Raw genomic sequence first — 17,739 nt, 5'->3', positions numbered from 1 at the left:
CAGCCTCCTTCTTGTTTACAGGGAAAAACAACTCTTCACTGCCTTTGTGTCCTTGGAGCAACCGTATAACAGATAAAGTTGGCCTAGGTACAGCTTTTACCACCAAAAGCAAAACGTGTAGACAACCTACCTAAAACAGTGAACAAAACTCTCAGTTTCATGTCACTCCAGCTGGGAGCTAAATGAAATCTCTCACAAAGCCCACTCATAGTACTCTTTTTGGCTCTGGAGTGGAGGGAATGTGCAGGCTCCCCACTTGTTCCTCCACTAACAGCCTTTATTATTATTATTATTAAAGTACTTTGAAGAGAATAAAAATGATTAAAGAAATCCCTCCCATCAGGCCAACCTGATCTAGCAAACACGGAAGTTTGGTGGCCCTGCCAGGCAGGGGGTTGGAGCTTCATGATCCTTGAGGTCCCTTCCAACCCAGGTCATTTTGTGATTCTGCGATCACTATGTGTAAGAAGGTAGTGCCTCCAGCTGGCAGTGACCACTTCAGCAAGCAAGGTGAAGCTGTGCTAGAAGCCTGCCTCTTCCAGAGGCAAAGCACTGCTCTCAGCTGGTTGTACCCTTGACCTACAGAAGGATGCTCAGCCACTCAGATATTCCTGGAGGGTATCCTACACCCAGCATCCCAAAGACACAGCATTCCCGAGAGGCACAAGACCAAGGATTTCAAGAAAACATTTCCAATTTGAAATAGGACCTATTTGAAATAAGACAGTTAATAAGACAATTTGAAATAATAAGATAATTTGAAATAGAACAAGGATTTCAGAACCCCAAATTATACCAATCTTTCAACCAAGAATCTCTCCAATACAGCACTTCTCCTAGAATACGTAACACAGGGCAGCCATTTACACAGGACTTCAAAATACTAGTGCTTAAATCCTTGTCAAGGAAAACCACAGTTTTCTAGATGACCTCTGTTTGGGTATATGATTTCTGAGCTTCAGGATTCCCCCCAAAACGTAGAATCCAAAAGTAAGTATACCCAACAGCTCCGAGAAATACAAGCTATTCACACCGGTGCTTTAGGGTGACAGAGATCCTGACCTTCTCTAGAAAATGGGTTCTATAATTGTCAGTCTTGGTCTCCAACACACTACACAGAGACTCCAAGCATCATAACCTGTTCACAAGCTGAGCTATCTAGTTGAAGTTACCTTCACACTTAAGAATAGAGAAAAGAAGCAAGGAGCAGGGAGTGAAGAAAGTTCACCAACAAGATTACTGTAAGTCAATGTACGTATTTGGGTACACACCAAGATCTTGCATTGCCCACCATATTTTCAGAATCCTGTGATGTTCCAGTATGGATGTGAAAACAACTTTTCTATAGGTCAGAAACTGCATGTTCCCTACCAACCACTTTTAATTGTAGAATCCAGCATTCAGAACTGAACTCACCTTTTCCACACGTCTGAATTAAAAACCTAATTCACAAACTGCTGGAGGCCTGCCTATATAGGTCAAGGTTGCGCGGGTTCATTGCTTTGTATATTACAGTTTAAAGAATGCTCTAAATTCAAGGTTTTTAACTTTTTAATCTATGGGGAAAACTTCCTATAAACTCAGATTAACGACTGCTAATGCACTGAAGAAAGAAAACCAAAAACCTTCCTCCTACTATAAAAACAAAATAGTGTGGCCTCTGTTTCTTTTCTGATAAGAGTCTTAAATACCAAACATTTAACTGCATAATAACATTTACTGGCAGCCAGGCAGCCTGCTTAGCAGATATATAAAGCAGGTAAAAGGAGAAAAAGTTAATTTCTTGGCTGAATGATTCCATCGGTAGCTATAGGGCAAACTAGAAAGTCTTTTAGTAAAGTAGCAGTTGATTCTTCTATCAATCTGCAGCACACATACTCTTCCAAGGAATGCATTAAATATGAAAATCATATCCCGTTATCATCTGTTTCCAGCTTTCAGCCCAGTAAGCTTTTCTTAATGAATGCTGTAGCCTAAGGGACAAGCATGCTGTTGGCTTTTCTGAATAATGGAGTGATGCTACCATTTTTGCTTATTACAATATCGACTAGCTGAGGGGGTTTCACACATAGTCACAAGTGACTACTCTTGCCAGCATGCTCCAAGTTATTACAAGATGTTTTTAGACATTTCATCTAAAAGAGCTTTACTGCTTTTAGTGAAGAAAACAGCTATGGTCTTGAACTGTATCATTTATATGGAGATAGGAGGAGGGATTAGAAGTCTGCATTACTGCAGATATATAGCAGAATATATTTAAGTATTCCTTGTCAGTCTTTTTGTCTGTTACTTAGATAGGCAATCTCTTTTTCCTTCTTCTGAGAAAAGGTCAAAACATAAAATTATAAATACACTACGAGAATCAATAGCTGCATTTTTTAAATTACTGTTCATTAAGAACAATTCCTGCTTGGTCAATACCTTTTTCACATTATGCAGCACAGAAATTACAAAAACCGACACAAAGATGACAATGAACACTCAGAGTCCCCCTTCCTTTTTAATTCTAGCTCTTTGATTGAAATAATTGCACTTTTTACCCACGTTCTCTACTTCACTCAGGCTCTAAACAATATTTCACACTACAGCTGACAACACAAAATCCCCACGTAAAGGCTGCTTAGCAGCATCTGCCTCTTAACGCAGTCGCTCGGTGGAAAGAACATCATGGGAATAACACACATTTTTATCCCCCACCACCACCTCCACATTACCTGCTCATTGCATCCTTCTTCCTTGTCACCTTGTGTCAAGTGACCCTCTTGAAACGACAGCCCACTTTTAATTTCTCTTCCATACCGTACCTAAACATGAACAAATCCATTACGTTACATGGAAGGCCAAAAGAAACAAAGCACAAATCAGCAAATATCACTTTGCAAATGGTGTATTTGTGAACATAAAGCATCCTTTTTCACTTGGTCTTTGTTCTCACTCCCCTGAACAACTGACAAGGCTTGTAAATAAACAAATAACTGCTGGAGATCATGGACCATTATTCATTCATCTAAAAGCCTACAAAATAGCAATAACTTGTTGACTCAAATGTTACAAAGCCAAGTTCTGACTGAGTACATCAAGTTATTCCCACTCTATCAGACAACTTCACTGCTTGGGAATCCAATGAAATTCAGAATTTGGGTTGTGTACATCACCTTGTAACTCTTGGAGCTACTTTAAGGAAAAAAAAAACATGGCAAATGTTACGAAGAACAACCCAGCATGAAAGGCAACTTGCTGTAGTGTCACTAACAAACAACAGCATAAAACGCCCTCACCTCCACTACAATGCTTAATTGACCAAATGTAATGCATTCATAGTAGGACTACTGCTTAAAAGCCAGGCATATGCAGCACCTATAATTAATCCTGTTTGTTAGTAATTGTAAACACCAATAACAAGTAACACTGGTACTCAATGAAAGCACTTCAATGCCTATTCTGCATCAGGTAATATGCATGAAGATAAATCTTCAGAACAATTAACTTAGCCAGCCTCTCACTTCATTCCAACTGTGCACTCAGCAAGCCTCGCTTTCCAGGTAATAGGGGCTGCTCATACAATCATAAACATTAACTTCTAAGAAACAGAAATTCATCACAAGAGAACTAAAGATGCTCAAAAGAAACTCAAATATAAGTCCTGGATTTTCCCAAAAGCTTACGTGATTTTACACAGACTCCCAAAAACTACTGAACAAAATGCAGTCACACAAATGAGAAAGAATAACAAACATCACCAAATCTCTCACAACCAAGTTGTTGTCCCCTCCCCGCCCCCCCAAATTACGCAAAAGGTAATTCCTGTCAGTGCACTTCCCTAATAGATTAAATGATGACATACTTTGTAACTCTTAAATAATCCACAACAAGGGGCCTTTTTATAACTGCATCACAGACGGTATGTAATCTGTGCTTTGTTCAACAGCTCAGAGAAAAAATAAGCCTAAAATAAGAAAAGCAAAATAGATAGCACAGAAGCACCAACATGGAAGCAGCGAATGAAAACACTGCGTGTAGATCAGCCCAAGGGACAACTGGGATTCACACCAACATAACCTACTGAAGAGGGAAAGGCAAACAAGTAGGCGTTAGGGCTGCTCAGGAAGGAGAAAATAAATAAATGAATAAATCTAGCATCAAGATATTCCCAGTCTCACAAAAATGCAGCACAGATGACTCACATGCCCACATCTCTGACAGTCTCTGAACTACACATTACCGAGCTAAAGCTAGGAAAAGTTGTTCTGTGAATGTCACCAAACCCAGCAGGCTTAAAAAGGAAGTTAGCAGACACTGAATGAGATGTAGCTGGGCAAGGCAGTTAAGAATATGGTATGCAGCCATGGGATGGGGCTGCCAAACTGGTTTTGAGAGTGGAAGTCAATCAGCACCTTCAGAGAGCTTCCTTACTTCCATCAGCAGGGAGGGCAGCTATCACAGCCTCAGGTCACCTCTTCTGTGCGCTGAGGTCAATGACAACACAAAAGCAACCTTCTGAACCAGAAACCCCAGTGCAAACCCAATGGTGTTTTAAAGGAGTGTTAATCAACACAAAAAGTTCTCATTGTCCCCTTCTCTAAAGGCATTCCAGAAGAAGCATTAAAAATTATTACAACCATAAAAATCTCCTATATGAAGAGAGAAAAGAGATTGGGGCTATATACTTTAAGATGAAGAGTGGAGGGCAGGGTTAATATATTGCATTAAGACTAACATGGGCCAACTACTCATTCTACTTCATGCAAAAACAAGGTTTCCTGAAATCAGAGACAACTAACTTGAAAAAAGAAAAATTCTTAAACCATGGTACAAAGTTTCTTTATAGGATTTATCACATTAGGCTGGCATGACAAAGCTTATAAAGATTCAAAGAGGAGTAAACACTCCATTAACGTTAATATCAATAAAGGATTAAAGATTTTTTTTCCAAAGAACAGGCTCACATTTCAAGTTGCACATTTATCTATCGAAATGAACTTTTCTAAGTACTGCAGGCACTGGCTTTCTTCCCTTTGCTGCAATGCAATGAGTGAAAGCCAAACCAGACAGTAAGGAAGAAAAAAATAAAGCATGCTGCTGCTGCTACATCCCTACTTCAGGTTATGTTCTAATAGTGCTTCCAAAAATAATAGCTCCTTTTAAAAGGATTTCATGCTATGTTCTGCTATCTCAGATGAATCTGCATGGATCATCCCTGAATGGGGAATAGGAGGAAACCAGTACACTGGGATAAGGTTGCTCCAGTTTGAATTCAAAGTGCACTTCAGAGAAGTAAAAGTAATCACAATTGGATCGTAGACAACCACACAGTATTGTGTCAGCATCAAACGGGGGCTTAAAACACATCACCTGTTTCCTCCCCTCCTTTATTCTAGCAAGTCTAAAATGAAAAACAAAACACCTGCAGCTGCATGAACACCACTGCCAGATGCTTTTAAAGAACACTACTTCTCTTAGCAGGAGTAAAGAACACTTCTTTCCCTATAAGATGTTTTCACTTTTAGCTCTCTGAAATCTGACTGACTCCATCTATCAACGGCATATCATCTTACCTTTTTTACACCTAAGATCACTTCCAATCCATATTGCCTTGCAACATCCCTTAGTATAGTGACACAAAATAATTACATTTCAATTATGCAATGTGATGAAACACCACTGCTTGACTTTTACTTCACCGACCCAGAATAAAAGTTCAACATTTTTCAGCTCTGAAAGCAAATGAACCAGAACTGTTTACATACAAAACTATTAAACGACCTGAGAGATGCAATGGTTCTGAAAGAAGCTGTTTTTCTTACCACTATTCAAGTACCACCAACTAATTGTTTAGTAAATAGAACCAATAGCAACTCATAGATCTACTTCAGCCCAAACAGTTCAAACAGGGTAATTTGTTTTACTAGGAGACAGTGACACCTCAGTTGATGAAAACAGCATGATAAGCAGGAGTAAAACTAGCTATAGCTACTTAGGGCAATCACACCCTGAAATAACTTCAAGGAAATGCATAAAGACTTTTTAAGTAATAAAATTATATCTTACTAAGGCTTTTATAACAAAGTCTTTGTGAAAATGTTACAACTCGAGTCCTTTTCCTGACCTAACCTAGATAATGTTAATGATAACTCCCAAATGTTGCCACTTAGAACACTCTAAAATAGGGGATGAAGTTAGACCAACATCCAAAATAGACAGACAAAACCAGTTTAGCAACCCCTGTAATAACAGTAAGTACTATATTAGTAAGTCTTCTAGAAAAGTTACTTCCATCTTCTCAATCAGCTCTGAACTTGAAGCTTTCACGCGAGCTTCAAACTCGTTGAATTCATTTAAGAACATCTGATTTCGTAGAAGAGCTCTTTTTTGTCGTTCATTTACTTCTTCCAAGTACTTTTTCAGCTTCACATATTTTAGTTTCATTCTACGGGGAGGAAAAAGAAACTGTACTTAAACAGTAGGAAATTAAAACCAACACATCTATTATAACCACTTCTCTTCAGACACAGAATTCTGGTATAGGGACTGCCCAAAGCTACGTTATACAATAAGCCGTTTAACCTACAGTTACACAACTTTTGCTGCTCAAAGGGACAGATATTTATTTAAATTTTAAAGTTTGTTTGGCATGAATGCAATATATGTGTCTAAAATGAAAGTGATATTTAGAATGCATACTGTGAGTCAAAGTGTGAATTAAGGCTGCCAACCTAAATCCATGTTGCACCAGCTCCAAGCCTTCCTTCTTTCATTGTGCTGATACTACCTGCTCTGCATCCACATAGCAAATTGGGCCAAGAGCAATCCAGGTGAAAATCCACCTAAATCATTTCTCACCCACCCAAACAAACAGATTCGCTTTCAACCAGACCTATCTTCTTGTCTTATCACAAAGCAGATGGATGAGTATTAACGTCTACAAAGGGGAAGTGTGAAGCAGGGGCAGCCAATCCATTGGATTAAAATAACTCCCAAAATAAAGCACATTATGTAGCCTCACCTGCTCAGACTTGCTTCTTTCTTGTATTTACATTTTGATGTTTTAAAGGCCCTCTTTCAGAAGAGCCCTGAGGGATTCAGCCGAGCCCTGAGGGATTCAGCCATGATTGTACCTACCCACTGTACATTTGAGCTACAATTGAAAAGCCACTTCTATGAACTTTATAAAAAACACTCAAAGAAAAACAAACAAACCCAAAGCACTATAAACAAGAATGCCTGAAATTCTGCTCCTCACTAGAATTCCAGATGCCTTTCCCAGCATCTTAGGAGACTTCCATCCATCCATCCAGACATTACAGCCGCTGTTTCAAAGAAACAACATGCCCCTTTCCTACTATTTTCCTTTACAAATAGATCTATGTTTCAATACTTCTCAAACTCATAATCCCCTCAGAACTACACAGGACATGGGAAAGCCAGGATCTTTTGATGCTCGTACACTCACTGGAGTGCTATCAGTTCCAGAAACTGCTACCCTTCTGTCTAAGCTTCTGGGGACAGAAATTTCATGGCTTATGTATAAAAGAAGAGAGGAAAAGAGGAGAAGCCTTGAGATAAACACAATTATTAAGAGACTACATGGCTTTTTAAGCTCCTCCTTTTGCGCCCTCCCTCCCCCCCCCCCCCCCCAATGTGTAACTTACATTAAAGAGATAATGCAGAAACAATCCAGGGAGCAAACTTAGAACCTAGAATATCCTTTAGTACTTCCTAAAACTTTCAGGCATCCTGTGACACAATAACTGTAGCACGAAGCGTGAGGGAGGAAACACTTCCTATATTTCACACTACAATGACTTCACAAACATTGCACAAAACTAACATGCATGCCAGTTATTAAGATAGTAACATTCAGTATTAACATAGCAAGGTAGCTATGTTGTCATAAGCTATTTCACCAATAACTTCAAGGCTTGAATCTTCTGTTGCACTTAAAAATATGAATATAAAATCAGTTACAGAAGTCCCTTGAGTGACACTCTGTAAGCACTCCATGATACTGAAGTCTTTGTAACTGAAATAAAGCAACCAGTCTTTCAATTAGGCTTACAGGTATGCATCGGAACGTTTGTATTCCATCAGCTTCCTTTCCAATTCTAGCCTTCTGGTTTCACTGAAAGAAAACATACAACACATGATAAGACACAATTATTTCATAATTTAAATACCCAAAGCACACATGGGCATAAGCCACAGGGAAAACCCCTCTGTTTTCAGAAGGAGAAATGAATAACGGTGATAATATTACTTAATAACCACAAACCATTTCTGACGGCAAGAAACCATCCCATGGGCAAAAATAAACAACTGATAAGTCAAGGGCTTCCAGTAAACTCGCATTAAAACCCTGCATGTTATAAATCAAAGCACATTCCTTATGGGTTTTTTTGTTTGTTTTTTTATATTAAAAAATTAACACAAATTTGTACTAGCTAGGAAGGCTGAGCATTTGAGAGTGATGTGGACAAGTCTGTATGCACACACGGGGCCAGGCATGCTTTTCCATGTGCCTGTGCTCCCCTATGAACAACTTCATGTCACAGCCATGCACATTCACCTCCTCCCAGCTGCCCCGCACAGAGGAAAGCAAGGAAAGCCTTCCTCCTCCACAGAAGGCATCCATTTTACCCATCTGATCCTGCCACGGTCTGAAGCAAGATTACGTTTTCATGTCATGTATGCAATTTAAAAGCCATGCTTCATCTGGGATCTCATCCTTTCAATTTCCTTTTACATGATGGACAGCTAAGCAAAAACAGATTTCAAGATCTTGTTTTTACACTTCTAGAAGTAATTTTCCTGACTCAATGAAGAACACTGTGATATCCTGATGGATGTAAAAGTCAGCAGATGCCATTGGCATCTCTCCTATTTCTCATTCCCCAGTACCATAGGCAGCACGTTGTTAGTTCATCTAAGATTGCTTCCTTTCTCCCAGCGTGCTTTGCCAACATCCCACTCACTGGTCTGTCCTGCAGATACACAGGTAGCACCTGAGTATGTAATTCAGATCTTCTCTAGAAGGAAGATAAAGAAATGTAGAAACTGTCATGTGAGAGCCTCTCAGCATCTGAGTATTATAAATGCCTGGAACAGCAAACCACAAGGCTCACGCTGCTTTGCTCTATTCATGCAATGAAGTGGAAGCCCTCACTGCTTGCCCAAATTCTGGAGTTGTTCTAATGCAGCTTTTGGTGTCAGTCACAGGAGTGAAGCCTGAAGGAATACAAGGATTACTTTTGGCCACTCTGTTACTACATCACCTTTTTACCTGAAGAACAAAGCTCTCAGCCTGGGACTTTTATTCACATTAGGTTAAAGCAAATGATCAGTTACAAACTTCCTTCCCAAATGGGCAAAAACAGCACACTGCTGAACTTTGTAAGGATGCAGGGGGCTCATTTTCAAACAACCCTGATTCTTCAGCCTAAAAAAAAAAAAGAGGGTCAGCTTGGGATTTGAAAGCAGAATTAAAACTCCCTGCTCAGCTACAAGCTCTGCCTAATTTCTGCCATTCCACCAGGCATCGACCTGTAGCGATATCTGATCCCTCACCTCCCATTTAAACCAGCAGGACTAAGATGCCTCAATGCTTTCTGCAATACCAGGCCTCAGCCTCTTTGTGCTTCAGCCCCGCATCCACAATGCAGGAGGAACAGTACTGCTGGATGACACCCTGTAGAGATAAGTACACAGAGAATCGTGAAGCACTTGGATACGACGCAATCCTTCCATAGAACAGAGAACCTCCATAGAACCTGACACGAAATCAACTACCGAGCCCTGCCTCACCGCACTCGTTCTCCTCAGCATCCAAACCCGGCCCTCCGAGCTCCGCCCGCGGCCCGCTCCCCGCGGCGCTGCCCCTCACCTGTCTCGGAGGCACCGCAGGAGGCCGCCGAGCTGCCGGCTGTGGGACGGAGAGCCCTCAGGGCCCGGCGCTCGGCCCGCTTCGCTCATGCCGCGCTGTTTACGGCCGTGGCCAACGCAACGGCTCCCGCCCTGCCCCGCGCCGCCCGCCCGCCCGCCCCGCCCCGGAAGGCCGCGCTGCGATGTGCGGATTGGGGGGGGGGGAAGAGCGGGTTGGAATTGTGTTGTGTGGAGAGTGGAGCTGCGGGTTAGAGCGTAGTTAACTCAGTGTGTATCGAGCTGCTGCTGTCCCACGGGCGGCACCGAGCACAACCCCGCACGGCACCACCCGAAACCTCGTCTGACAGCGCTGAGTACGCCCTGAGTTCCGGCACTGAGTTCCAGCCCGAGCCGTGACCGCCGCCCTCTGGGATCTGGACGGCCTGGATGAGGCCGCACCTCGAGTGCTGCGCTCAGTGCTGGGCCCTCACTGCGAGAAAGGCACTGAGGGCTTGGATAGTGTCCAGAGAAGGGCAGCGGAGCTGTGAGGGGTCTGGATGCAGAGCTCATCAAACCCAGAGCCTCAGGAGAGCTCTGATCCCCCACAGTGATAACCCCACACACGGGACCTCTGCCAGATGTTGTGCCCACGGGGCAGCATTTGCCTGCAGCCTTGAACTCAGTCCTCCAGACTTAAATGTACAGCAGAGCCGCTGCTGGAGTGATGCAGCAGTACTTATAACAGCCCCCAAATTAGCTTCTGTCACTCGAATAATCATAACTACTCTCTGGCTTAGCCTCTGCATATCTGCTATAAATAAATGGCTCAATAAGATACAGAAGGCTGTAGCTGGTGTAAGAGCGTGTCTACTCAAGAAAATCCATATGCAAAGTGTTTGCAGATTTGGGAGCCTTTTGTTATTGAATTCACATGAAATGCACTCGTAATAAAGGATCTACTGTTCTTTCTCTCTCTTCTATTTATTGAAAGCAAGTACGTGTCATTGAGACCTCACCACAGCACCGTTTCACATCTTAACAAAAGACAACAGAAGAAATATAGGTCTGGCCTTGCTTGAGTTTCCAAAGCTGGATAGTTTTACCCCTAAGATGTGGATGGAAGCCACCCTGCCTCAGCCACCGCTTCTCAGTGTGGGGTCTCACCACTCCAACTGGAGCAGCTCCTTGGCTGCTTGGAAATAATAAGGTTTTCATAGCAGATTCATAGTTAAATTGCTTGCTTCTTTTTATTGCATCCCTAGCAAGAGCTCGTATTGCTAATATCTACGTCAAAGTAAATAATCTCCTCTCTGACACTGAGGTGAGACACTAAAAACTTGTTATTTACAAATGTCAGCCATGAAACACCCTGTCAGCCTGACACATACTTTGAATGCATCGCTGATTGTCGGTGCAGAAAACTGTCAAATGCTACATGGCATTTGAACAAGAAAACACTTTCATATACTACAATTTTGTTATTTTTCAAAACAGGCAAAGAATTTGGCTTTGTCAAGGCAGTACTGGTGACAAACCAGGCTTGGTTCTGGAAGACTAAACTGCTTTTGAAAATATTTGTGCTTGCTAAAATAATATCAAAATTTTCAAACACTTCTATTGCCATCAGAAGCTCTGAACATATATTATATTTACGTACTGGAAAATGTTATTCCCCCAACCATGACTTCCAGGTCTCTGCTGAAAGGGAATCAACTGTCCAGTCTCAGAGGTGGGACCTTTAGGACCGCATGGTTTGTCTCACAGCCCACACCAGCCCTGCTGATTGTGACCCAGCACCAAGCAAACATGAGGCCAGGGGTCCTGAGGAGCTGTGGCCTGGCCCCTCCAGTGTATTTCCCACCTTATGCCCCCTGACCATTTATTCTGTGGGTGCGGGGTGTGCTTGCATCCTCTGAGGCTTTCTAAGCCAGGTCTGTGATGTGATCCTCTGTGCTGACACTGATCGGCTCGTAATTGACTGAAGAATAATCTTATTACTCACATCCCTGATAACTAACGTCAGTACCCCGTCCCTGAAAGCCTTACAAAGAGAAGTGTTTTGTTTGTGCTCTCCCTTTAGTACTTAACACTTCTTTTAGATTGTTTTAATTTAATTTTAATGTAATCTGATAAGAGCTGTAAAACTGTCAAAGAAATCTGTCTCGTTCTGTCTTATTAAATGCACTTTGAATAAAATGATGTTGGGTTTCTTTCCCCTCCCCCCTCACCCCCCCTCCAATAGCTGCCAAATGAAGGTATCTCTCAATTCAAACGAAGGGATTGATGTGCACTAATCTTACAGCTTTATCCATCAGTTTTAATTTAGGAAGGAAGCCACGTGTGCTTTTAGCATCCCGCTTTCCCCTGGAGGTTTAGCAGCACCCTGAAAGGTGCAGGCTGTACCTCACTGCAGCAATCATCTGGCTGTGGGATCTCAGTTCTTCACCAGAGGTTTTGTTTGATTTCACTGCAGGAAGCCAGCAGTGTTCTGAAAAGAGATTTTTCCTCTGTGCTCTGCCTTGGTTTCTGAAGCTGCTGTACGTATGGCTGAAGCTTGCCCACAAGCCAGGACAGACCTGAATATATTTTCCTTTCTTCTTTTTTTTTCCCAATTAGATTTATAATGCAGGCCCTGGTAGCTATGTAAAAGGCATACAGAAATTTGCATAATGCCCATATACGTCTTTTTGTTAATGAATCAAGTCCCAAATGAAGAGCACTAATAATACATTAGTAATCAAAGAGCAAATAACACCAGCAAACATATCTCGGCAGAGCAGTTGTGTGGATCCATTTCTGACTGCCAGTGTCAACGCGTGGAAGCAGTAATTAACATGTTGAATTTAATGTTTAAATTTTAATAAATTTAAATGTAATAAAATGCTTTTATTGAACGTTGCGGTTTCTTGAAACCTATTATTCCCCACGTCTGATGCATAAATAGAAAAGACATTGTCTTACTCAAGAGCACAGTGTTTGCTACCAGCAGGACAGGTGAAATGAGTTCCTCTAGCAAGAACTCATTCACACAGGAGCCACTGATAACAGCTGATTTAATACTAAACTTAAGAACAAGAATACAGTGTTTAAAGCCATACAGTGTTTATTAAGAATGTAAGGGCCTTATCCAGGGCCTGTTGAAATCATTGAAAGTCTCTAGTAACGTTGTTGTCAGTGGACCAGAAGGGATCCTATACGCCCAGCCCTTCTCTGGCTGCTCCAAGGTCTAAGAGGGTATCGGGGAGATCTGGGGTCTCAGTGATTCACGGTCACTGCAGTTTGAGATGTAGACGTGAGGAATTAACCAGCAGCTTCTAGTCTCCATTGAAGTGGCTGCTGTTGTCTGAAGAGGGACGAGTCGATTGACAGTGCTGAGCTCCCCTGTCCCTGGAGAAATAAGAACTGAATTTAGGTTTTCTGAGATGTGAGACGCGAGGCTGAATTTGAGTCGGACCACGCAGAGCAAACCACCAAAGGGCTTAAGTCCTGTCTTATCTTAAATCATCTGCCTGCTTTGCACCATGGAGTGCCCTATGCAACAGCTACTTTGACTTCTGTTGCTCCGACTGAAACAATGCTGATGTCCTTCTGTGCAGAACTTATGCCACTTTGGGTCATTGCAGGAGGACAGGAGACTGCACCTGAGAGTGTTCCTATCGACGGGAGCACCCTGCCTCTCTTTCAGATCCTGCTCCTTGGTGCCAAGGCGAATTGGTACTGTATTATTGTTGCCCGCATCCTCTCTCTGGAAAACAGCAGTACTATGAGCACATTCCCCTCCTGCCTGCTGCCTGTCCCACTTTTACTCCACAAATCATGAAAAACTGAAAGGAGGATATAAAACAAGCGAGAAACTCTTTCAACAGAACACGATAACATTTCCCTTTTAGCACCACATTTGAGAGTGATCTGTTCTGAAGAGTTGCCTTTCCATGCTGGCAGGGATGAGGCATTTAGGTAAGGTGAAAAGACTGAAGATCCAAAACTCCCTGCTCAAAGGGAGAATGCCTGGCCCATTGTCTGGTGTGATTAATGAAGCCTTTTTGCATAGCGAGATAATGTGGTGTGTGCTGAGTATGGAATGCTACTGCACAGCAGAAATATCAGCAGTATGAATAATATTCGGCACGATAACAACATCAATAAGCTAATCTATGTATTACTGGATTCGGCTCCAAAATGCCTCAAATGATATTTGTTTATTTCATAATTGCCAGCCACTTTGATGCACTTGTCGTCAGGTTCAACAAGTGCTCCAAGCTACAAGGGCTTGAAACAAAGGGAGGCACTTGGATGAGCTTTGCAGGTTGGTGCAGTTTGGGATGGAGGTGAAGTTTTATGGCTGCTCCTCACCACTGCCCCGGGGCAGCAAGGTGCTGCTCTCTGCATGGGTTTACAAACACAGCCTCTCTCTGGAGGACTGCAGTAAACCAAAATACTTAAACCCTCTTAAAAGATATTTGTATTTCAGCATGAGCCTTTGGGAGTCATCGGCGACTTTAGGACAAAAAGTGAGCACAGCAGCAAACATCATGCATGAAAAAAAAGTGTGTTCCCTCGTGCTGGAGTGATGTTCAGATCAGAACTGCATTCCGGCAATGGTATGCTCTCTGTCTTTCCCGCTTCTGTTTTTCCTTCTGCATGAGGTGTGGAGCTGTGTGTGTGGACCCCATGAATTGCTAGAGCAGCAGAGCTGGTCTGAATGTCTCTTAGGGTGACAGCTTTATGCCGTCTCTCTTAATTTCTTTCTCTGAAATCTAATTTTGAGAAGACATGATATTTTTTCACTCTCATGCTGGTTTACTGTGATTTATTACTTTTCCCCTCCATTCTGTATAGAATATTATTCCTGGGATGAATGAAATGGTCCGTACGTATGAAGCACTCATTCATTCGAAAAGCAGAACAAGCATAGGACTGTTAAATTAATTAAACTGTGTCTGTTCAGTGCTCAACATCACGGGGCCCTGCCCTCTGCACTCCATTTTCTGGCTAGCAGTGGTAAAAAATCACACCAAATCTCAACAGGAACCTGAAGCAGAGGCCCTTAAAACACCTTGAGAACAGACTGAAAATATTCCAACGGTGGTGTGTTCGGGGCTGAAACTAATTTCAGAGCACTCTCCAAGTAGTAGAAAGGATAACCAGGTAGGATGTGTGAATAGCAAGGGTCTGCCTCTCTGGGCTGACTTACAAGCTTAAAGTCCAACATGCTTTGCCTGGAAGTAGATGTGCACAGCACCGGTGCTGATGGGGACACTCATGTCCAACAGCAGCGGTCCAGCAAACTTTGCAAGGAGCAAGCCTTTGTTCTCCCTCCAGACATAAAAACCCTCATTCCTATTTTTTGGGTTTTTTTTTTTTTCTTTTATTTTTATTTTGCTGAAAAATAAACCCAGAACTCACGTGCAACAGTCACCGTCTGGCTTATCCCGAGCCCCTTTTCTCACATCCTAAGGATTACATCCCTGCTTGCTATTTCCAAAACTGACTTAAAAGCGAGCGTTTCGCGAACCTACACATTTGCCTACGGGGACTGTGGATGAATTTCTTTATTTTGTCAATAAATGGAAGCATGGAATCAAACAAACAAACAAACAAAGTTCGAGGCAACTTCAGAAGCTCTTCAGGGCAACACCCCGACGGTTTAATCACAATTGTGCGACCATTCATAGGAAAGATAGGGAGCTGGAAACCTCACAGTGCCCCGGGCAATCTCCCCGGCACCGCGGGACCCCCATCGGCACCCCCAGGGCTGCTTTCTTCAGTAGGGGATGAGCGGAATGGGTGCTGAGTCGGGCAAAGGCTTTTTCTTTAAGCGTATGCTAAAAGCAAAGAGAGAGAGAGAAGGAAAAGGAAAGAACAGCAACCAAACAACTCCCTCTGAGCCCCGAACAAGAGACCAGAAAGAAAAAGAAAAAGAAAAAGAAAGAAAGGGGGGAAAAAAAAATCCTCCACCCGAAAATCGACGTGAGGGTAATTTTCGGGAGCGACGGCAAAACCGCCTCCCGAACCTCCGCTCCTAAAGCTTCTCGGTGTAGCAGAGCCGCGAGCGTTTTAATCCCGTCTGTTGTAATGGTGATTATCGAAAGAGGAAAGAAACCAACGAAAGAAACCCCCCGAGCCGCGGGCGGGGGCTGAGGCGGCGCGGCGGTGCGGTACGGTGCGATGCGGGCAGAGAGGGCTCGGCAGCGCCCGGGGCAGCGGCTCAGGTAGGTCCCGCTCGCTTCTCTCCTCCTCTTCTCTGCGAACCGTGATCACCGCCTCTTGGTTTTTGTTTTTGTTTCCCCCCTTTCCCCTCCTCCTCTGCTTCCCTTCACCTTCTCTCTATTATTATTATTATTATTATTTTTTATTAATGAATTTAATTTCCTTTCTCCCACGTTTACCCGCAGCGATTTCATTCGGGCGTCTTTTAGCTTTAGGGCAGCGCGGTCGGGGAGAGAGCCGCAGCGAACGCGGTCAGCAAAAGGGACGCTCTCGCTCCTTTAAACCCCGACTGTTTTCCCGAAGCAACGTGCTGCTGGGCACAGGCGTTGAGGGAAAGAACGAGAGCCTTAACCCTGCTGCTTCTCGGCTGTTGTCTCACCTGGGCGCCCACGGGCACACGGGTGACGGAGACCAGGGGCCGCTCTACTCGAAACCCTCCCCCAACTCCGCTTACCTGGGCACCGCAGCAGCGCCGGGGCCGTGTCCGGCTACGGGAGGAGCTCGGGCAGCCTGGGGGAGCCGCAGGATCCCATCGGTAACGAGAGAATAGCAGCAAACAAACAAACAAACAAAAAGGCAGTTAGGATGTTGCCCGATCCTCCCTGCTCATCCCACCCGGGCGGGGATGAACACCTCGCGGTTTTCACGCTGGGGACCCCCCGGGCATCACCCCCCGGCCCCCTCCCCCCCGCCCCATGCCGGCAGCCCCCGGTTAGGCCGGGACCGGTTTGTAATGGCGATATCATCAGGAACCAATTACCTTTTCAGCGCGTTCGCTTCTCCTCATGGACACTGTTATTTGAGAAATAGGATCATTTGATTTCATATTGCACTAAATAACACCCAGCCGTCTCAAATTGCCAGCTTCTTAAAAGCCACCCATTGGAATAAATTGCAGAGCGACTCCTTTGGCTCCGGCTTCTTCTTCTTCGTTTTTTTTCCTTTCTTTTTTTGCTTTCTTTTGTTTTATTCTCCCTCCACCCCTCCCGAAGTACGCCGTGAAGCAGAGCGCCGGGCCCGCTAATTCCTGCCCGGATTACTAAACCCGACGTGCACTGCTTTGTGCCCATTCTTCCTTCCTTCCTTCCTTCCTTCCTATCCCGATGCCACTTTCTTTTTTCTTTCTTTTTCTTCCCTTCTTCTTCTATTTTTTTTAATTCCCTCCCCCCCCCCCCTTTTTTTTTTTATTATTCCCTCTTATTTCTGTTTTTTTACACTATTTTTGTACCTTTCCCTCTCTATTACCTTTCGCTCATTAAATGTGAGATAAACGAAACAAGCCGGGAAGGAGGCGAGCCAGCCACAGGCCGGGACGTTGCTTTATTACTCTTAGGATTTTCCTTCCTTAAAGCCAGTTTATTATCGTTCTGCTCGAACGGAAGCTTCGGGAGAACCCGGTTGGACTCCCTCCGGGGCGAACCGGCCGCATGAAAGCCGGGCTTCCCCTGCACAGGGCGAAGGCAGCCAGCCCTGCTCCCCTCCCCCCGCAGCCCCTTCCAGTTCCCCGGACTCGCGTCCCGAGCGCCTTCTCCTCCTGCAGCCGCTAATCAAGTAATTTCCCGATCCCAGCCCCATCAAATTGCTCTTTAGCTGTTGAACTGTGGAGTTTTGCTCCTCTTTTCTCATGCTAATCAAGCCCATTCAGCGTCTCTCTGTGAGGCTATTTGTAGTGGA

The 17,739-nt window shown here is 43.7% G+C and overlaps 1 protein-coding gene and 1 long non-coding RNA gene across 2 annotated transcripts in view; both read right to left on the bottom strand.

The window, feature by feature from the left end:
* The window catches only part of KIZ (kizuna centrosomal protein), a 45,615-nt gene extending 35,607 nt beyond the window's left edge, over positions 1 to 10,008 (bottom strand). Inside the window, exons 1-4 of the mRNA XM_072332273.1 lie at positions 9,878 to 10,008; positions 8,057 to 8,119; positions 6,271 to 6,427; positions 2,715 to 2,804 (exon numbers count right to left, since the gene is read on the bottom strand). Of these exons, the coding sequence (XP_072188374.1) occupies positions 2,715 to 2,804; positions 6,271 to 6,427; positions 8,057 to 8,119; positions 9,878 to 9,966 (399 nt within the window). The 5' untranslated portion in view covers positions 9,967 to 10,008. The remainder of the gene's footprint in view (positions 1 to 2,714; positions 2,805 to 6,270; positions 6,428 to 8,056; positions 8,120 to 9,877) is intronic.
* Positions 10,009 to 13,188: 3,180 nt separating this feature from the next.
* LOC140249974 (uncharacterized) lies at positions 13,189 to 17,164 on the bottom strand. Its single transcript, XR_011903098.1, has 3 exons — positions 16,826 to 17,164; positions 16,520 to 16,575; positions 13,189 to 13,242 (listed from the first exon to the last, which is right to left on the bottom strand). It is a non-coding gene; the product is annotated as an uncharacterized lncRNA (long non-coding RNA).
* Between the last annotated feature and the right edge of the window lie 575 nt (positions 17,165 to 17,739).

This window comes from Excalfactoria chinensis, chromosome 3, assembly GCF_039878825.1.
Source record: "Excalfactoria chinensis isolate bCotChi1 chromosome 3, bCotChi1.hap2, whole genome shotgun sequence".
NCBI classification, from domain to species: Eukaryota; Metazoa; Chordata; class Aves; order Galliformes; family Phasianidae; genus Excalfactoria; species Excalfactoria chinensis.
The sequence above is the reverse complement of the archived record's forward strand: the minus strand, read 5'-3'. Positions and strand labels throughout refer to the sequence as shown.